This window comes from Peromyscus leucopus, chromosome 4 (assembly GCF_004664715.2).
Source record: "Peromyscus leucopus breed LL Stock chromosome 4, UCI_PerLeu_2.1, whole genome shotgun sequence".
Lineage (NCBI taxonomy): Eukaryota > Metazoa > Chordata > Mammalia > Rodentia > Cricetidae > Peromyscus > Peromyscus leucopus.
The window spans coordinates 133583999-133606321 of record NC_051066.1 but is presented as its reverse complement, the minus strand read 5'-3'; the positions used below and the strand labels follow the sequence as shown (position 1 = coordinate 133606321).

Below are 22323 nucleotides of genomic sequence, written 5' to 3'. Positions count from 1 at the left end.
GTTCTTAATCAGGTAAGGACCTCCGATATTTGATATGCAAAGGCAATAAAAATACAGAGCCATCACTTTTTCCAAGCTGTAGGATGATCTGTCTTCATCTGAGATGTGTCTGTCGTACAGCTCAGTTTCGTTCTGGCAGCTTAAAGCAATTCTCTTTGCAGCAAAGCGGTTAACAAGGAGTATGAGGAGTATGTTCTAACTGTGGGCGACTTTGATGAGAGGATCTTTTTGGGAGCAGATGCAGAGGAGGAAATTGGAACACCTCGAAAGTTCACTGCTGACACCCCATTTGAGAAACTGACATCACAGGCCAATGTGGAATACAACCTTCAACAACACTTTGAAAAAGTAATATAACCTAGTGTGGCCTCAGTTCTGAATGATACTTGTCTTTTCTCTGTGTGATTCTACTAACAGCAGAGGCATCTTTCAAGTTAAATATTGAGTTTCTTCTACTATAGCACTTACTCTTACTGTTAGTCACAGCTTACATCCATTTTTCAAGTTCACCTGGGCTTGTCATTGTATGACTTTGGACGTAAGCTCGGGCTTTCTTACCAGGCTCTTTGCCTCAGCTTAACCTGTGTTATGTTGCTTCAGAATTGTTTACTTCCCTACACTTGACACAAACTGCTTTTCTCTGGCTTTTGCTGTGTAAGTGTAGACTGGAGTGCTGAGGACCAAGGCTTAATTCCATGTTTATGTGTGAGACTTATAGAGGACAAAAGCCAATGGAAAACTGACTCCTGTGGAGGGTGGGGGCCTGCTTCCCAGCTCTTATATTAACTTCATTAGCACAGACAAACTTTTTACTATCTGTGCTATTTCCTCAAGTATAAAATTAAAATAGATATACATTATAGTTAAGGTATGGTGTATGAGATAAAATGAGACTACACATAGGAAGTATGATTCTCTTGTATGGCTGTCATTTGCATAATACTGCTGGACACCTGCTGGCTGACCTGAAAAGGAAGAAAGTGATAAGTAATGGACCTGTGCATAGGGATAGAGAAGATGGGCAGACGCTGCGTCAGACACAGGGTCAGAGGAGATGACTCACTAATTGCACACACTTTCCTTCTCTGACAGAAGCAGTCGTTTGCACCTTCTACCCCGCTTACTGGACGGCGGTATTTACAAGAAAAGGAGGCGGTCACCACACCTGTTGCTTCAGCTACTCAGAGTGTAAGCCGCTTACAGAGTATCGTGGCTGGACTGAAAAATGCACCAAGTGAGCAACTTCTGAGTATTTTCGAGTGAGTATAATATATTCCTAAATGTTTTATTAAAATTAGATTCTTTGTTCAGTTCTGCTTTTAATATAGTCAGAATTTTTGAGGCTAGGAGTGCATGTGACAAGTTTTACTACATCAATTTAGTCACAAAATACGGTGCCATCTAGGCAGAAATACCTACTGAAAATTACGATATTTCACAGAATAATAGGCTTTCAAGTATATTTGAAAGTCTGTTGAGTGCTCACATTCCATCCTGGTAAGTACTCGAGTTATTTGTTGTTTTTCTTTTTAGTTGATTTTTTTAATGTTTTCGCATTCATTTATATATGTATGGGAGGACGGTTAAGAGTGCCATGACATGTTTGTAGAAGCCAGAGAACAACTTGAGAAAGTCATTTCTCTCCTTCCACCATTTGGATTATGGATATCGAATTCAGGTTGTTAGGCTTAGAAGCAAGTGTCCTTACCCACTGAGCCATCTACCTGGCCCTAAGTTCACTTTAACTGAGTTCAACCTGAGTGGCTATTCCAGGTGAGACTGGTTACTTACTAGGGCTAGTGTATAATGGAATTTTGTGGACTTGCTTTTTAAGAGGTGTGTTTCTTGGTAAAGAGGGTAGGGTGAAGCCAGATCAGAGACCATTCTTTCCTGAATCCTAATGAAGTAAGAGAATAATGAGAATCAAAAAATAATGACCAGTAGCTGCCTTTTGGGAAAGAGAGGTGACTTATAAACTTCTAAATTAGTGGTTAGGAAAAGAAATGGATGGTTCTCATATGGCCATCCCCAAGAAGTGGTACTGGGAAAGGGGTATATTTGATAAAGGTGTAATTGTACTAATTAGTATTCTATACTGAGCTCTTTCCTCTGTAGATCTATTGAGGCATAATGATCAGGAGTTCAAGGCCAGGCTAGGTTACACAAGATCTTGTCTCAAAAATAAGCAAGCAGGGGTAGGGAGAGAGGTGCCAGTGTCTCCAGACCCAGCCACTGCTGCTGTCTTCTGAGAATTAGTCCTGTCAGATAACTTAGGCTGCACCTAACTCTGCAGCTCAGTCCTCTTTTCCTTGACGGCTATGGAGGAAGGAGAGCACATCCTGGTTATGTGAGCCCTGGACAGTTTTAAAAGATAACTCAGGGGCTGGAGAGGTAACTTAGTTGGTAAAGTGCTGAAGCCCTGAGTTGATCCCCAGACCCCATGTAAAAAAGTGGAGTGTGGTGACATGCCTTTGTAAATCACAGCACCAAGGAGGCAGAAGCAAGAGGATCCTTGGAGCTCTCTGGCTAGCCAGCCTAGCCTAATCTAAGAACCCAGGCTAGTGAGAGAAGCTCTGAAAAACAAAGTGGCCAGTTCCTGAGGATTGATGCCCAGAGTAGGCCTCTGGTGTCCACACACAACTGCATAGATCTACATAGACACGAATAAAGAAAGGGGGGGGGGTGCTCCACAGTCAACAGCTTCCAGCTGATGCTGAGGCATGGTTATATTTTGTAATCATTGGTGATCACAGAGATGGCAAAATTGTAATAAGCCTCACAGGAAGAGTGAGTATAGAGTGACTGCCTGAGATGTGCTATGTAGCTCAGAGACCTAGAGCAATAGTGGACTGATCTGCTCCTGTCCCTTCGGTTTGATCTCATTGTACTGACAAGGTCAGCAGGCATGATAGGGCCTAGCATGGTGAACCTTGAAAAAGCAGGGCATAAATAAAGACACATAGATGAAAGTCCTGGGATTAACTTCCTAAGACTGTGAAATATTCATATCAATAAAATACCTCAGTGGGATGGGCAGCGGTGGCACATGCCTTTACTCCCAGCACTTGGGAGGCAGAGGCAGGTGGGTCTCTGTGAGTTTGAGGCCAGCCTGGTCTACAGAGTGAGTTCCAGGACAAGCTCCAAAGCTACGCAGAGAAACCCTGTCTCAACCCTCCCCCTACAAAAAACAGAGCAGGCTGGTAAGGCAGCTCAGCAAGTACCTGATAAGTTCAGTCCCCAAGATTTACATATGTATAGAACCAACTTCCTCAAGGTTCCCTCATATGCTGTGACCTACATCCCTCTTCATCCACACAAATCACTACAGTTACAAATGTTTTAAATGTTATTTTTCCAGAGAGACAAAGGGCTAATATGAAAGAAAGAGTGCTGAGCATCACTACCTGGAGAAGTGCACATCAGCCCCACACTGAGCAGTCACCTCCTGTCCCTGTCGTCGATTGCCAGACCTTTCACTATCCCAGAGTCAAAAGATGGTCAGGAGTGTTAGTAAGAAGAGGAAGAAATTAGGGGTTGGAGAGATGACTCAATGCTTAAGAGCACTGGCTGTTCTTCCAGATGGACCCAGGTTCAATTCCCAACCCCACACAGCAGCTCACAACTGTCTCTAACTCCAGTTTCAGGGGATGACACCTTCGTACCAACACACATAAATAAAGTTAAATAAATTTTAAAAAAAAAGAACAGGAAGAAATTAGAATCCTTGGACATTCTTGTTGAGGGTTGGAAAATGGTGCAATCATAGTGGAAATGATAGGATGTTTTCTCAGAATAGAAAACATTGGGTAGTGACGTGGCTCATTGTGTAAAAGTGCTTGTTGCATAATCCTGACAGCCTGAATTTGATGCCTAGACCCATGGTGGAAAGAGAGCCATTCCCCAAGTCATCCTCTGGTGTCCATGTGTAGACCATCACACAACAGAATTTATGAAGAATAAAGGTTGGGCCAGGCGGTAGTGTTGTACACCTTTAATCCCAGCACTCAGGAGGCAGAGGCAGGCGGATCTCTGTGAGTTTGAGGCCAGCTTGGTCTATAGAGTGAATACAAAGCTGTTACACAGAGAAACCCTGTCTCAAAATAAATAAATAAATAAATAAATAAATAAATAAATAAAAAATTTTAAAGCTGATTATCATAGGACTTATGCTGTTGTTATTGAGACAGGATCTCACTATACAGCCCTGGCTGGCCTGGAACTCTCACAGATCTGCCTGCCTCTCCCTCTCATGTGCTGAAATAGGATTTAGAGGGACGTAAGGGATATTTGTATATTGTATTGCCTGCAACATTATTCACGGTCATCAATATGTGGAAACAAAATACCTACAGGTGAATAGAATAAAGTATTATTTAGCCTTTAAAAGGAAGGAAAACCAGTCATATACCACAGCGTCTCGGCCTTGAGTATACTAAATAAAATAAGCCAGTCACAAAGACATAGCTCATGCTTACATTTTATATAACATATATAAGGTAGTCAAAGTTAAAAAAATTTATATGTAATTTTTTACATGTGAAAGTTTGCTTTCGTTAATTTTATTATATAGAAATTCATTGGGACTACATATCTTTATTATATGTTGCTATATATATATATATATCTTTATTTAAATTTATAAGTTCATAACTCATAATAGAACTTTAGCCACTAAAAACTGCTAGTTTTTAGTTTTTTAGTTTTGTTCTTTAGCTTTGTAACCCAGACTGATCTTGAACTCATGATCTTCATGATTTTGTATCCCAGTGTTGAGCTCACCTGACTCACTCACTCACTCTCACTCTCTCTCTCTCTCTCTCTCTCTCTCTCTCTCTGTGTGTGTGTATGTGTGTGTGTGCAGTCAATGGTCTTGAGTGTGTTGGGCAAGCAGTCTACCTGAGCTACATCCCAACCCTATGGTCTTGAAGAATCTTAAGAAATATTGATAATCTGGGTTTTCCCTCTTGTATTTTATAGATCTTGTATGCGGAATCCTATGGAAAACATTACAAAAATAGTGAAAGGAATAGGAGAGATTTTCTGCCAACACTATACTCAGTCCACAGATAAGCAGCCAGGATCTCACATAGGTAAGAAGAAAAATTGAAAATTGGCCCATGGGCCGAGCGGTGGTGGCACACGCCTTTAATCCCAGCACTCGGGAGGCAGAACCAGACGGATCTCTGTGAGTTTGAGGCCAGCCTGGGCTACCAAGTGAGTTCCAGGAAAGGCACAAAGCTACACAGAGAAACCCTGTCTCGAAAAAAACAATAAAAAGAAAAAAGAAAATTGGCCCACTATTAAGTATGGAGAGTGTCCCCCAAAGTAGAATTCTTTCCCTTTTCTTTTTTTTTCTTTTTTTTTTTTTTAAGATTTATTTATTTATTATGTATACAGTGTTCTGCCTAAATGCATGTTTGCAGGCCAGACGAGGGCACTGGATCTCATTACAGATGGTTCTGAGCCACCATGTGGTTGCTGGGAATTGAACTCAGGACCTTTGGAAGAGCAAGTAGTGCTCTTAACCTCTGAGCCATCTCTCCAGTCCTCTTTCCCTTTTCTTATAGTTAAAGTAACAATTTAAGTTTCCTCTTTAGTTGTCCTTACAACTAAATTTCAATAACATATACTTTCCTTTATTTCCCATAGATTTTGCTGTAAACAGACTAAAACTGGCAGAAATTTTGTATTATAAAATATTAGAGACTATAATGGTCCAGGAAACACGAAGACTTCATGGAATGGACATGTCAGTAAGTAAAACTACCCTCATAGCCACCAGCAATGTCTCAAAGTCCTACCAGGGAAGTAGTGGGTTTTTTGTTTTGTTTTTTCTCTTTTGAAGAAAATCAGAATTTTTATTCTATGCAATATAGAAAATAGGCACAGACTTGGTACAGAATTTCTTAGTTTTTACTTTAAGAAAAAAAAAAGATAATGAGAAAGATGTGTAAATCCCTTTGTTTCTAATAGAAAACGTTGTCATAACACCAACAATCACTTGTATGTACTGCCATCAACTCTACACTTGACCTGTGCCTAGGAGCTAGACTTTACCTAATGAGTGTGGAAGCTGCTTTGAAAACGCAGTTACATCACGGTTCTGCAACAGCTGTGAAAGCAGCTCTGGCCCCAGAATACAAGGTGCACACTCACACATAACTGTCACCAGTGTAAAAGCCTCACCGTCTGTTTGCCTCCATCAAAGGCAGAGTGATCACCACCACATCTGCATGGACAGCTCCTCTCCAGTTCTTAAGCAAAAGGCAGGAATTCCCACTGTCTGTCAGGGCTTGAAAATACCAGTAGAAATGTATTCAATGGGCAGAAGTCGATGAGTTACAGAAACAGGAATTGAATATCAAATGTTAACCAACTTTATCCTTTCTAATTTGACAACAACTTGAGGCATTGAAACCTAATTGGCTTCTTGTGCCTAATCACAAAGACATCTCTTCTTCAATCTTAATTCTCAGTGATGTCATCTGATCATTTCATATTACGACTGATGAGATCATTCTGTCCAACTTCAGCCATTTGCTCTTCTTAAGACTTCATTTTGTTACCATAACGAAGTCTATCATCTTTAGCAAGCTGAATATATGTGCATTAGACAGATTTTTTTCCAAACCTGGTATAGTCTCAGTTTCCCCTGAGCAGATTCATCATTAGCCTCTTGGAAACTTTTATATAGTAAATATGCTGATTGAGGTCTTTTTGTTTTTCCAGGCAAAATTAATTCTCTCCTTTTTTTTTTTTTTTTTTTTTTTTTAGCTGAGGATCGAACCCAGGGCCTTGTGCTTGCTAGGCAAGCGCTCTACCACTGAGCTAAATCCCCAACCAATTCTCTCCTTTTTAATAATGCTTTTAAAAAAAAAAAAAAAAAAAAAAATTTGCCTGATTTCTTTCTCAGAAGACATCATCTGACTTGGAGTTAGTTGTTCTTTAAACTTGCTCATAGCTTCTTTGTATGCTTTCCATCCTGCCTTAAAATTAGCTTAATATACTTTTTTTTTTCTTCTGAATACAGTAATTCCCTCCACAGGGCCACAGTTTTTTTAATCAGTTCAGAAAGTTTCACATCTGGGTGTTTAGCTTTAAACCTGGTTTAAGTTCTATAGAAAATTGAAGGTATGAACTCAGGTTTTTTTTGGATAGTTACCCAAATTGAATGAAAAACATTTTGGAATACAGACAAAGCTCATGTGGCTCCACACCCTTGCACATCTTGACCTTCAAAGCGCCTGAGTGCCCGCAGTGCCCCCTAGAGGCCCTGAAGCAGGGCCAACGCTTGCTGGCCCATGGCTGCTCTCAACCGCAACATGGTGCTGGCACACAGCCATGTTGTTATCTGAAGTAGTGATTTCACATGCCATTGTGGAGGATCAGCAGTTTATGGCAGATTTGGACAAGATGATTTTATTTTTAATTTCTATTGTTGATTTTGACACATCCATCTTGAGGTAGAAAAGTAAAATACAAAAACATCATCTTTGCTATACTGTAGGCAGAAGTTTCTCTCCCACCTGCCTGTTCCCAAATACCCAGCAGCTGCTTCCCAAATAATTGACTTGGAATCTTAATGTTACTTATAAGTGCTCAGCTGGTAGCTCAGGCTTATTACTAACTAGTTCTTACACTTAAATGAACCTACTATTCTTATCTATGTTTAGCCACATGGCTTGGTATCTTTTCTCAAAACAACATTCTCATCTTGCTTCCTTGTGTCTGGCTGGCAACTCCTGACTGCTTTTCCTCTTCCCAGAATTCTCCTAGACTGGTTACTTTACCTACAGATTGGCTACTGGCCAATCAGTGTTTTATTGAACCAGTTTCAGTGACAAATCTTTACAGTGTACAAGAGCATTATGCCACAGCAGTATACCATCAGTGTTCTCTCCCTATAATTGATCTTTCTATGTCCTTCATTCCCAGTTCCTGTTGATAAGCACTCTAGCCCTCAAACTATTAAGCTAATAATTATCAATTTGTTCATAACTCAGAAATTCTTAAATTGTAAAAGAGTATTTGTTTTTCTTTAAAAAAAAAGGGGGGGGGGTTTCTTTGAACATTTGACCAAGTCTGATCACCTCGAGGACTGCTAAGAGTGTTTTCTATTTTGTTCTGTACATTTACTTTGTATTTACATATATATTTAGTGTGTGTTGAGTGAACGTCGTGTCTCATATTATAACTTGCAGGAGTCAGTTCTCTCCTTCTGCCATGTGGGTCCTGCAGATCAAACTAAGGTTGTCAGGCTTGGCATCAAGTGCCCTTACCTGAGCCATCTCTCCAGCCCCTTAAAGAAATTTTTACAAAGTTAAACCTATAGTAAGATGGTTCAGCTTTCACCTCTTTCCTCTATGCCTCTGCAGCAACTCTTAGAGTCCTCGCATCTTCTGTGCCAGTAGAGACAGGTAGATATGTAAGGATGCTGTGTAACTATTTGAATAGAATTTCTGTGTTCACCCTGGAATTTTTCATCTTACTTCTTTAGTATTGGTTCTTTTTCTCAAATTTCATACATTTGTCTCATGTTTATGCTGACATCTTAATGGAACACCTGAGGGAGAAGTAAAATTTTTACTTTTATTTTGAAATAGTTAGTTATAGAGTCTTAGAAAGTTGCAAAAGTGATAGATCAGTTTCCTACAGGGATTACAATTTAATAGTATGCTATCAAAACCAAGAAACTTGACAGTGAAATACTGTGTCTACTCTTCTACAGGTGTACCTTGTGTCGGTCATGTAACCGGCACAAAAATCAAGATACAGTAGTCCCCCTTTTTGGAGAAGAGTTAGTATTCAGATAGCCCCTAATCTTGTATTTCTTTATTCTGCTATAATATAAATAGTATTTATATAAATAAATATATTTATATAAAATATATTTATATACTATTTATATTATAGTGATAAAATTACTTGCTTTGGGGGTTTTGAAATAGTTATTATTTATTAAGCATATATTTGTACACGTATATGCCGTAGCATGTATGTGGAGGTCAGAGGACAGCTTTAGGTTTCTTCCTTCCACCCTGGTGTGTCCCAGGCTTTGAACTCATGTCCTCAAGCTTCATGACAAGAACTCTTACCTGCCAAACCATCTCACCAGCCTGTTTTTGTTTTGTGAGACAGGATCTCATTATGTAGCCAAAGTTGGTTGCAATCTTCCTGATCTGCTTCCCAAGTGCTAGAATGACAGTTGTGTCAGCATGCCTGGCTGCTAAAGTTTAATTTATATAGGCACAGTGAGAGAGTAACACTAATAATTACTACTAATAATACTTATAACAAGATGTTATTGATTGTTATTATATATATTATATATATAATTATGTGAATATTATCCATCTCTAAGTACTTCATAGTACTTTTATCCTTTCACCTAGACAAATCACTTGGTGGTTACTCTTTGTCATATCCAAACTGCTACCATCTCTAGTCTTGCACTTTTGGGTCATTATTAAGTAAAATGAGGGTTAAACATAAGCACTGAGATACACAGCATGATCACTACTACTAAATGACTAATGAGCAGGTAATATATACAGTATAGATATATTAGACAAAGTGATAATTCACATCCACAGCAGGATAGAGTGAGACAGTGTGATGTTTTATTATACTGCTCAGAATAGCACACAGTTTAAAACTTAAGATTTATTGTCTGACTTTTCATTTAAGATTTTTTCAATCAAGACTGACCATGGGCAAATAAAAGAAACCTGAGAAAGCAAAACCACAGATAAATGGTGTCTATCACGTAGAACTCTCTGTTACCAAAAAGGCCTTCATGCTGGCCCTTTATAGCACATTACACTCAGCCACTGCTTAACCTTTTTACAACTTTATAACACATTGTATGAATCTATCTCTTTTAATTTATTGATACTATATTTGTAGCCTAAGACAGAGTTTATCTTGGTAAATATTTTGTAGAAACCTGAAGAAAATGTATATTCTGCTGTGGTGTGGAATGTTTTCTAAATATCTCTAAATGTCCAGTTATATTTTATGACATTGCGAGTTCTGTTATTATTATTCATGACATTGCTGAGTCTATTTCCTTCCTGATTTTCTGTTGTTGAGAGAGGGATATTAAAATGTTTGGGGCAGTGGTGGCGCACGCCTTTAATCCCAGCACTTGGGAGGCAGAGGCAGACAGATCTGTGAGTTTGAGGCCAGCCTGGTCTTCAAAGCGAGTTCCAAGAAAGGTGCAAAGTTACACAGAGAAACCCTGTCTTGAAAAACCAAAAAAAATAAATAAAAAATAAAAAATAAATAAATAAAATGTTTGAATGTAATTGTGAATTTGTCTCATTCAGATATATGTTTTGTTTTGGTTTTGTTTATTTGTTTGCTTGTTTGTTTGTTTGTTTTTGAGGCAGGGTTTTTCTGTATAGCCCTGGCTGTCTTGGAACTCAATCTGTAGACTAGACTCGCCCCTAACTCATAGAGATCCTCCTGCCTCTGCGTCCTGAGTGCTGGGATTGAAGGTGTGTGCCACCACCACCCAGCTTAGGAAATCTTTTTTTAAAATAATTTTTAAGATTTATTTTTGTATATAGTGCTCTATCTGCATATACATTATAGATGGCATGAGCCACCATATGGCTGACTGAGAACTGTAAGCTGTCAATGGTATTAACCATTGAGCTCTCTCTCTAGCTCATGACTCTTTTAAATAGTTCTCTCTGCATCCCAAGCTGGCCTGGAACTTGGTATGTGGTGTAGGCTGGTCTGGAACTCCTGATCCTACTGCCTCAGCCTTCTTTCTAGAATTTTTCAGTATCTTTCTTTTACCACTGATGTTAAATTTGTAATAATTTTTTTGGTTTTTCGAGACAGGGTTTCTCTGGGCAGTTTTGGTGCCTATCCTGGATCTCGCTCTGTGGACCAGGCTGGCATCGAACTCACAATGATGTGGCTCTTCCTCTCGAGTCCCAAGTGCTAGGATTAAAGGCATGCGCCACCACCGCCTAGCTTTTTATTTTTTTATTTTTATTTTTTTTTTGAGACAGGATCTTATGTAGCCTAGACTGGCCTCTAACTCACTGAAAAGCCAGGGATGACCTTGAACTCCTGATCTTCGTGCTTTCACCTCCCAAGTGCTGGGATTATGTACATGTGTCACCATACTCAGTTTATATGGTGGTAGGGAACTCAGGGCTTTGTGCATGCTAGATAAGCACTCAACCAACTATGCTACAACCATAGCCTTCTACTGTGCCTTTTTGTGGGTTTTACATTTATCCATTGGGCATTCCTACAGAGCTGCCTTTTTCATCTAAACTTTTCATCTAAACCTATGATTCATTGTGTTTGTTTTGTTTTATAGTTTTACAATGCTCTGTTTTATGAACTCAGAGCCCCGTGTATATGAGGCAAGTGCTCTACCACTGAGCACGTACCCCTAAATTTTTGCATTTCTTTTTTATTTCTAAGGTTAATTATTTTTCTTTGATGTTTTCTTGTATTGCCCAACATGTCTCCTAAGTGTTTCTGTATATTTTGCTCTGTATTTCAAGGAAAGGTTTTCTGCAAATGGTAGGTCATTCTTGATTGTCCACTTACATATGAATAAAGCACCAAAAAGTTGATAAACTGTGAGGATAAAGTCCAGTGATTCAGGTGATGAGAGTCTCACCAGTTACTGTTCTGTTCTAATCTCTTGCCTGGTTATTGGTGTTATGGAGCAAGACAAGGAAGGGAAACTGTCTCACAGTCCAGTTTACAGACTTTGACCTCTTCTAAGTACCTGTGAGTCTTGTTCAGCTCCTCTGAAGAACAGCTTTCCCTCACTGACCCTCAGAATCTGGTTTTGTGTAGCCTGGCGCACTCTCACCCTGCAGGTTTGAACTGCCCTCTGTGCCAGTCCTTGTCTCACCCCTCCCTCCATTGCGTTCTGCTGTGCTTCCTCCGGGCTCCGCATATCAAGTTCCTCCAAGTGTCTGTCTACGGGCCCTCGGATATAGTTGAATGTCTTTCTGTCTGCCGAGTTATTTATTGTCCTTTCTCCTTTTGGTCTTTGTCTAGTGTGACTTGTGGTTTGTAGTTACAGATGACTCTTCCTAGATGGGGTTTCTGTTCTTTTATTCTCTTGTTGATAAAAGAAGGACACTAGATAGGTTTTTTAAAAGTAGTTTTGGAGTTCAGCAAGATGACTCAGTGGGTAAAAAGCACTTACTGTGCAAGCTGACAACCTTAGTTTGATCCCCGTAGCACACATAAATAACCCCAATGGGCATCATGGTACATACGGTTGTGTACATGCACACAAGTACATACGCAAACAAAATAAATGAATGCAGATTTAAATAGTATTGTGCATATGTTTTGTGTACAGGCATGTGCATGTCATGGTGTACGTTTGGAGGTCAGAGGTCAACTTTGTGGAGTCAGTTCTTTTCTTCCAACTTCATGTGGGTCAGGGATCAAACTCAGCTTGTCAGGCTTGCACAAGTACCGGCACCCACTGAACCATTTTGCTGGCTCCAATAGCCATTGTTTTTAAGTGTGTGTGTGTGTGTGTGTGTGTGTGTGTGTGTGTGTGTGTGTGTGTGTAGAGAGAGAGAGCATGTGGCAAGGTGTGCATGTGGAAGTGATGTGTCAGTTTCACTCCTGTGTCGGTCCCATGGATTAAACTCAGGTTGTCAAGCTTGGTTGTCAGGCAACTTTACCATCTCTTCTCTGGCCCCCAAATGACTGTTTTTAAAAGCTGAAAACATAGCCCGGTAGTGGTGGTGCACACACCTTTAATCCCACCACTCAGGAGGCAGAGACAGGTGGATGTCTGTGAGTTCAAGGCCAGCCTGGTCTACAGAGTGAGTTCTAGGATATGTAGGACTACACAGAGAAACCCTGTCTCAAAAAACAAAAACCTGAAAACATATTAGTTCTTATATTCAATGGTGAAAGAGGTTTGTGTCTTCCCAGTGAAATATTTTTCTCTGAACTTTTAGCTATTGCATTATTTTATCTTCTATTTCAGTGCTAACATTTATGCTGACAAAATAATTAAATTTTGGTATTTTTAATAATTAAATAAATTAAAAGAAAACCAATCCTAAGTTTTTCTTTCAATGGAAATATCACCCATTTTATTTAACATTTCAAAGCAGATTTTTACGTGTACCTCATTTAAATCAAAATCTATAATAAACAAAAGTAAATATAATTGGAAAACTTTACTAGCTTGAAAGTGAGATATATGTGTATGTACATATATGTGATACATACATATGTATATGACATTAATGGACCTATATCCTAATATCCTATTATCTCTGATAATTTAGCATAATTTTTTACAAATAATTTTGTCGGGTTTTTTTTTTTATAGTCTGTTCTCCCTCCCACCTGTCCTTCTCTATATGCTGCCTAGATTAGTCTCCATTTTCCTCTACAACTCGGTGCTAGTCTTGAATACAAGTCTTTCTGCCTCATCTCCCAACCACTAGGTTATAGTTTTCTTTCTAGAAGGACCAAGACTGAAATTAAACTCTGATCTTTTTCTTTCCCAAGGTTCTTTTGGAGCAAGATATATTTCATAGATCCTTGATGGCTTGTTGTCTGGAAATTGTGCTCTTTGCATATAGCTCACCCCGTACTTTCCCGTGGATTATTGAAGTTCTCGATTTGCAACCATTTTATTTTTATAAGGTAATGTGATTGCAAAGTTCTGTTATGGTATGTATACCTCACATAAACACATTTATCTTAATGTTGAAGAAACACAGTTGCAATGTTTAGAAAATATTTTTGGAGGTGTTCTGATAATTATTCCTTTTGGGGTATAATCAAAGATAAAAGGAAAGTAGGAGTATATTGAGCCAAATTTCATAGTTTGAGTTCCTTTTCAAATCATGGACTTGCAAATGTGACTCAGTACTTAACTTCAGATTTTCTCCTTGTCCTAGGCCTTGCCTCCTTAAGCATGTACCCAGATACTACTGTGGGTTTGAAAGTCTATCATTTCAGAGCCTCTAGGCCCTCTCCCTATGCTAGCTAGAGTCATTAACTAGTCAGTATTTTCTTAGAGAAGAAACACATAATTATTTTCGAATAGTTCATTCTGTTCTTTGGAGATACTAGAAAGGAGAAGTAGATTAAAAAGAAGCTAGACTGGAGTCTAGGACTGTGTTCCTACCACTGTTGGACTAGTCACCAGTTTATACCCATTGGATCTGTTTTTAATCCGTTAAAAACAGACATGAGGATTACAAGCCTCCCTGTAATCCCAGCACTCAGGAAATCATCCTTGGCTACATAGAAAGTTCACAGTCAGCCTAGACTACCTGAGATCCTGTCTCAAAAAACAAAACCAAAAAGACATGAAAGAAATATGTGTAATTTTCTTTTACTCTGCTCTTTTAACTAATTAATTAACTTAGTTCTGTGGACCTTGTACATAGTAGGCAAGTACTCTTTCACTGACATATTTCAACCATGTAGTAATATTTTTCTGTTTTTTTCCCTTTTCATGTGTCTATATATGGTATGTATGAGTGCATGTATGCATGCTTGCGTTTGTGGGTGGGCATGTACCTATAAGCATGTACGTGTGGAAACCTAAAGTTGATGTTGGGTATCTTCTTCAACTGCACTCTTACCATGTTCTTTTGAAGTAGGGTCTCTTAATGAAACCCAGATCTGCCAGTATAACTAGTCTTTCTAGCCAGCCTGATCCAGGGATCCCCCATCTCTGCCTTCCAAGGCTGGAGTTAGAGGCAGGCTACCACATCACCAACATTCATTTGAGATCTGAGGTTCTGAACTCCAGTCTTTTTCTTTTTTTTTTCTTTTTCTTTCTTTCTTTTTTTGGTTTTTCGAAACAGGGTTTCTCTGTGTAGCTTTGTGCCTTTCCTGGAACTCACTTGGTAGCCCAGGCTGGCCTTGAACTCACAGAGATCCACCTGCCTCTGCCTCCCAAGTGCCGGGATTAAAGCCTGCGCCACCACCGCCTGGCGAACTCCAGTCTCTTTGCTTGTGTAGAAAGCATTTTACCTGTTGTGCCAGCCTGGCATGTGGCAATATTTTTTTTAACTTACTATTATTTATTTATTTATATGTATACAGTGTTCTGCCTGCATGTGTGCATGCAGGCCAGAAGAGGGCATCATTACAGATGCTTGTGAGCCACCGTGTGGTTGCTGGGAATTGAACTCAGGACCTCTGGAAGAGCAGTCAGTGCTCTTAACCTCTGAGCCATCTCTCCAGCGCAGTGTGGCAATATTTTAAAGGTGTTCAGTTGATATTCTGGGAAACCTGTTCTTTCTGGTAGGAAATGGAGGGCCAGTGGATCTGGGGGCGGGGTCTGCTGGGAGAATGGGAGGTAGGGGAGACTGCAGTCAATATGTATTGTATGAGAAGAATAAAGAGAAAGGGAAAAAAGGCTTAAAAGCATCTTGTATTTTAATTTATAATATATACAGATACTAGCAGTTCACAGAATTATGGCTCCAATGTGGTTCTGTGTGACAGTAAAGCTAGGGTCATTCATGCTTGTATACCCAGACCAGTGATTGCTTGTTAGTCTAACTAACCTCATTGCTATGTCAACTCTCTCCTTTCCAGGTTATTGAGGTGGTGATCCGCTCAGAGGAGGGGCTTTCCAGAGATATGGTGAAACACCTGAACAGCATTGAAGAGCAGATTTTGGAGAGTTTAGCTTGGAGTAATAATTCTGCACTGTGGGAAGCTCTCTATGCTTCTGCAAACAAAGTTCCTACCTGTGAAGAAGTAAGTCAGGCCTCAGCTAATAGTATTTTTTGTTTGTTTGTTTGTTTGTTTGTTTGTTTGTTTGGGTTTTTGTAGATGAGGCTGTCCTCAACACAGAGATCCACCTGCCTCTGCCTCTGCAGTGCTGGGATTAAAAGCCTGTGCCACCACCGCCCAGTCAGTTTTTTTAAATGAGATAAAATTGACGTACTATACAATTCACCCATTTAAAGTGTACAGTTGAGTGGGTTATAGTGTGTTACTATGTACATTCATGGTAACAGTTTTGGACATAGGTGTCACCTCTGTTAAACTCTCTCACTACTTGGTTGTCCCTTCTCTCTAATCTCCCTTTCTCACCCTAAGCAGCCACGAATCTACTTGCTGTCTCTATAGATCTGCATAGTCATGTAAATGGCTGTGCCTAAGTCCATGACGTCTGGTTCGTTTCCCTTTCATATATATTGCAGTGGGTGTCAGCCTTTTATTTCCTTTTATTGTCAAATACTTCATTGAATAGATAGATATGCCACATTTTACTCATTCATCTGTCATTTGATAGACATTTAAGTTTCCTTCTCTTGGCTGTTAAGAACGATGCTCTACAAAGGTTCAAGCCAAATGCATACTAGCACTGAGAGGGGGAAATGAACAGGGAGTTCCACCCCAACCTAAAAACTGTCTGCAGTTGATACCTCCTAGCAAAGGGAAAATCAGTTTTCTCTGATGGAGTCTCACTGAGTATATCAACTACCTTTTAGGGCAGGCCCCTTGCTCAGAAGTAGTTGGTTAACACAAAACAAACTAAGTGGTATTTTTATGGACTTTTGTTTCATTTTGCTTTGTATTGGCAGTTTTTGTCTTACTGGTCTTTCACTTATTTTCATTTTTGTGAGGGCTTGTGTGTGTGTGTTTCTTGTTTTGTTTGTTTTAAAGGGAGGAAGAACTTAAAGTTGAGTGGGTAGGAAGGTGGGGTAGATCTGAGAAAAATTGGGGGAGGTGAAAAACTTGAACAAAATATATTTTATCTTTTTTTAAATTTATTATTATTTTATGTGCATTGATGTTTTGCCATGGGTGTTGGATCCTCTGGAACTAGAGTTACAGATGGTTGTGAGCAGCCATGGGGGTGCTGGGAATTGAACCCAGGCCCCCTGGAAGAGCAGTCAGTGCTCTCAACTGCTGAGCCATCTCTCCAGCCAGATCAAAATATATTGTATGAAAATTTTTTTTCAAAAAAACAAAAATGGCCAGGCGGTAGTGGGGCACACCTTGATTCCCAGCACTTGGGAGACAGGTCTCAGTGAGTTCAAGGCCAGCCTGGTCTACAGAGCAAGTTCCAGTACAGCCAGGGCTACACAGAGAAACCCCCTCTTGAGAAACAAAACAAAACAAAAAAGATGCTGCTATGAACATTCATACATAGGTCTTATGGGCATGTTTTCATTTTCCTTAGGTATCTTGAGTGGTATTTTATCTATGCTTTGAATTACTGGGTCACATTGTAACTATTGGAGCTTTTGAAAAATGTTACATTTTGAGAAGTAAAAAGGAAAGTGAAATAAACTAAAGTTTCTTTTTCTCATAAGTTTCTATTACTGTGTTCGTCTTTGTAAGATGAAGTGGTTTTTGTTTTCTGTAGGTTATATTCCCAAATAACTTTGAAATAGGAAATGGAGGAAATGTACAGGGACATCTCCCCATGATGCCAATGTCTCCAATAATACATCCAAGAGTGAAGGAAGTTCGGACTGATAGCGGGAGTCTTCGAAAGGGTAGGTATGACACTGATGAAATACTGGGGGGGAACAAAGACCTTTTTTTTTTTTTTTTTTAAGAAAAAAATTTCAAACTCCATAGTATAGTAAAACATCTCATTTCTTCACTAAGATTTGACAAGAAGCTCACTGCTTTAACCCATCCTTCTATATGGCCCCTTATATACTTTCTTCGTATTAAAAGCATTTCTGGAGCCGGGCAGTAGTGGTGCACACCTTTAATCCCAACCCTCGGGAGGCAGAGCCAGGCGAATCTTTGTGAGTTCTAGGCCAGCCTGGTCTACAGAGTGAGATCCGGGACAGGCACCAAAACTACACAGAGAAACCCTGTCTCGAGAAAACAAAAAAAAAAGCACTTCTGGGCTGGGCCTGGTGATGCATGCCTTTGATCCCAACATTCTAGAGGCAGAGGCAGGCAGATCTCTGCGAGTTCAAGGTTAGCCTGATCTACATAGTGAGTTCCAGGACACCCAGGGATATAGAAAAAGACCCTGTCGGGAGGGAAGGGGATGGGAGGAAAGGAGAAAGGAAAAGATTTTCTGGACTGGCAAGATTGCCCAATGGGTATTGGATCTAGTCACTGATTCTGGCAACCTGAGTGTGATTTCCCCAGGACCCACATGCTGGAGGGAGAGAACTAACTCCTTCAGGTTGTTCTCTGACCTCTGCTTGTGCACTACGGTCTGCTGTTCTCCTAAATAAATAAATTAAAGTATAATTTTTTTTTAAAAAAATGTCCTCTACTACTGAACTACATCCCCTGAAAGACTTATCTACACTCTTAAAATTACACCTTTTGAGCCTTAGTAATGGGGAGATTGTAGTGCAGTCTTGTTTTTCTTACCACATACTAACTGGCACACTCAGCTTTCTGAATTATGTAACTCTTAGTTTTTAGTGTGTTTTATTTTTGAGAAAGCTTCTCTATGTATCCCAGGCTGGCCTCAGACTTAAGCTCCTCTGTCCTCAGCCTCCTGAGTGCTAGAATTACAGGTGTGTACTTTGCATCCTTGAATTCTTAACATAGTTGAGAAAACATTGCCTGTTCTACGGCTACTTTGCAAATACTGGAAAAACTGTGATAGACACTCAATTTAATGAATATACAAATAATAGCTGATCCATCCACACTTTTTAAAAAGTGACAGTTTGCCAGGGCAAAAATAAAGATGCTCTGTTACAGATGACATGGGAAGGCAGCAAGCATCATCTGGGTTACTCTTTGTACGTTTTTATTTTGTTTTGCTATGCTAAGCAAGTGCTCTGGTAAGAAAAGGTATCTCAGGAATCTGCAGACTCTTGTGAGTCATGGGAGCTAGAATTGTTTACTAAGGACTAAAGAAGGCAGAGCTGCTTTTACAACATCCAGAATCATTGAAAGATTTTCATTAGCCAGAGCTGCTTCCCCAACCATCTCACTAATACACAGTGCCTCCACATCATTGCCAGAGTAATTTTTATTACCTATGTTTTAAAAGTGGATTGACTAATTACCTATTGAGTGTAAAATAGGTAACTGAGATGCCCTAACTTTAAAAATTCAGTGGTAGAATGCTTGCCTAACATTCACAAAACAAAAAAAAGAGCACATTGTATACTTGGTAAATTGGCTTAGGAAAGTGGTAAAAAGTTCTGGACAGCAATGTAGGATTGAATAGATCTTAGAAATAGTTGAAGCCAGGCGTTGGTGGCGCACGCCTTTAATCCCAGCACTCGGGAGGCAGAGCCAGGCGGATCTCTGTGAGTTCGAGGCCAGCCTGGGCTACCAAGTGAGCTCCAGGAAAGGCGCAAAGCTACACAGAGAAACCCTGTCTCGAAAAACCAAAAAAAAAAAAAAAAAAAAGAAATAGTTGACTTGAGGGGGCTGGAGAGATGGCTCAGAGGTTAAGAGCACGGACTGCTCTTCCAGAGGTCCTGAGTTCAATTCCCAGCAACCACATGGTGGCTCACAACCATCTGTAATGAGATCTGGCACCCTCTTCTGTACACATAATAAATAAATAAATCTTTAAAAAAAAAAAAAAAGAAGAAAAGAAATAGTTGGCTTGAGCTAGGTGTGGTGGTGGTGCTTTATCACAGTACTCAGTACCTCTGGGAAGGTGGATCCCTGTGAGTTCAAGGTCAGCCTGGTCTGGTCTACAGTGAGTTCCCAGACAGCCATGGCCACATTGTAAGACCCTGCCTCAAGAACAAAACCCAGAAATAATGTAACTTGTATTACAGTTTTTTAGAGGCTCACAACTAAAAGTTTTCCTGAGTCAAAGTAGACTTTGGACTTGAACTTTTGAACAATGCTGGAACTATTGAGAGTATATTGACTCTTGGAGGACAAAATCCATTTTTTTAATTATTTGACATGCATAATTATTAGTGACTTTCTTAGTTAGGTTTCTATTGCTGTGATAAACCACCACCACCAAAAGCAACTTGGGGAAGAAAAGGTTTATTTCAGCTTATAGTTCCACTGTCCATCAATGAGAGAAGTCAGGCAGGAACTCAAATAGGGTAGGAACCTAGAGGCAGGAGGTGATTTAGAGGCCATGGAGGAGTGCTGACTTGCTCACTGTACTTGGATATCCAGGGCTACACAGAGAAACTATCTCAAGAAACCAAGAGAGAGAGAGAGAGAGAATGCCATCAGAAAGCACAAGGGATCCACAGGAGAGATTGCCCCAGGGTGCTGTAGTCAGCTTTTGTCTCATGATTATCTTTGTTATGTTAATATGAACACTTTATAAAACGGCTTCCATATTGAAATACAGAATTTGGGATAAATTAAATCTGTGTTCCTAGACCATGATCACTCATATTTGGTTCTAGAATAAAACATCTCTTCTTCCTTTAAAAAGAACGAGTAGTATTGAAACAGTCTGGAGAACCTTCGTCTCCACTGAGGGGAAAGACGGAGACAGTGCTGTAGATTGTAGCTTTGAAGAGGCCTAGTCCCTAACTGTGTGTCTGACAGAGGTTAGCATCGTGTGCTCTTCACCTTTTCTCTTGAGGCAGGCTGGCTAGTAAACTCTGGGATCTGCCTGTCTCTGCCCATCCTCGTTCCCCCTTCCCCCTTTGTTAGGGTTACAAACCTGTGTGACTACTCCTGGCTTTTTTATGCGGGTGTTGGGGCTCCAAATCCCCAGGTTCTTATGGTTGCATGATGGGCACTTAATTGACTGATCCACCTCAACAAATCGTAATCCTCACTTTGGTTTTGATCGGAGAAGACCTTCAAATTAAGGCTAAGTCAGCAGTGGCATGGGTCACTTTTGCTCATGTTTTCTGATGGACCTATTAAGGATGATCTGTATTTACTAACTCAGAAACCACAGTGTGGCTGGAGTTTTCTCCAGTCCTGCCCAGCAACACAGACTCTGTAACCACTTATAAAATAATCACTCAGAAACTTATATTAATTAAACTGTTGGGCCATTAGCTCAGGTCTACCACTGACTAGCTCTTCCACTTAACTCAGCCCATTTCTGCTCATCTATATGTCGCCACGTGTTCGTGACTTTACCTGTTGTCTTTACATGTTGCTCCCTGGACGGTAGGCTGGCCTCTCTCCGACTCCACCTTCCTGTTCCCCCAATTCTCCTCTCTGCTAGTCCTGCCTATACTTCCTGCCTAGCTACTGGCCAATCAGCGTTTTGTCAATAAATCATCCACAGCACTTCCCCCTTTTTTTTTTTTTTTCAAAAAGGAAGGTTTTAACTTTAACGTAGTAAAATTACATATAACAAAACAATTATCAAGCAAGAATTACAGTTAAAATATCTTGTCTATTTGTATTTTGCAAAAATGGCACCCAAAGTGGGGTGCCAGATACTGGTTTAAATATTAAGACAACTCCACGTAGTTAAAAGGGAGGTTTATTTTGAGGGGTAACTTACAAGTGAAGGGATAGGTAACGGTCTGGGAAAGGTGAAGCGCAGTCTGGCGGTATTCTCTGGAGAACTCTGCTCGGTCTACCTCCAGCATCCAGGATCCAGGAACCAAGAGAGCCAGCCCATCCGGATTTTGGGTCTTCGGTGTCCTCTATCAGCTCCACCTTGTAGGCGTGACAGTTCCTGAAGCTTCAATGAGGGTGGCACTTCCAGGTCAAAGCTGGAACAGCTACCCACTACACCACAGCACTGCCTTAAACTGCTAGGAGTGTGGGAATGACAAAACTATGACCTCAAACTGAATTTTGCTTGTACCTACCCTTTTCTTGGGTGCTATTTAATAGGTAATATTGGGAGGTATAAGCTAATTCTTAAATTAATGGTCATGTCATTCTACCTCTCAGCTTCTCCTTTATTCTTAATATGTTGCTCTGTTGGTATGGACAGAGCTTCAGGAATCCAGAAAGATGAGCTGCCATAACTTTCACACTCTACTGAAATGACGTACGTCTCTCTCTTCCTCTAGACTTGATATTCCCTGAGGATGGGAACCATGTTATTTGCTTCTAGATTCCAGGTGCTTAGCATAAGAAGGAGTAAACCTGATTTTAAACTCTTTTCTTTTTCTCTTTGTTAGATATGCAACCGCTGTCTCCAATTTCTGTCCATGAACGCTACAGCTCTCCTGCTGCAGGGAGTGCTAAGAGGAGACTTTTTGGAGATGACCCACCGAAGGAGATGTTTACAGATAAGATTATGGCAGAAGGAACAAAACTGAAAATTGCCCCTTCAAGTGTTACTGCTGAAAGCTTATCCATTTCCCCTGGGCAAGCTCTGCTGACAATGACCACAGCCACAGTAACGGGGACAACCGGACAGAAAGTTACAGTTCCTTTGCATGGTAACATCTTCATCTCTACTTTATACTTTTGAGTTAGATA

The 22323-nt window shown here is 40.1% G+C and overlaps 1 protein-coding gene and 1 pseudogene across 1 annotated transcript in view; one reads left to right on the top strand and one right to left on the bottom strand.

The window, feature by feature from the left end:
• Positions 1-22323, top strand: part of Rbl1 (RB transcriptional corepressor like 1) — a 56761-nt gene that overhangs the window by 14921 nt on the left and 19517 nt on the right. The window contains exons 8-15 of the mRNA XM_028855574.2: positions 162-348; positions 1093-1259; positions 4978-5090; positions 5650-5753; positions 13528-13665; positions 15580-15744; positions 17366-17498; positions 22020-22283. Coding sequence (XP_028711407.1) covers positions 162-348; positions 1093-1259; positions 4978-5090; positions 5650-5753; positions 13528-13665; positions 15580-15744; positions 17366-17498; positions 22020-22283 — 1271 coding nt within the window. The remainder of the gene's footprint in view (positions 1-161; positions 349-1092; positions 1260-4977; positions 5091-5649; positions 5754-13527; positions 13666-15579; positions 15745-17365; positions 17499-22019; positions 22284-22323) is intronic.
• On the bottom strand, positions 6466-7514 carry LOC114681842 (annotated as a pseudogene).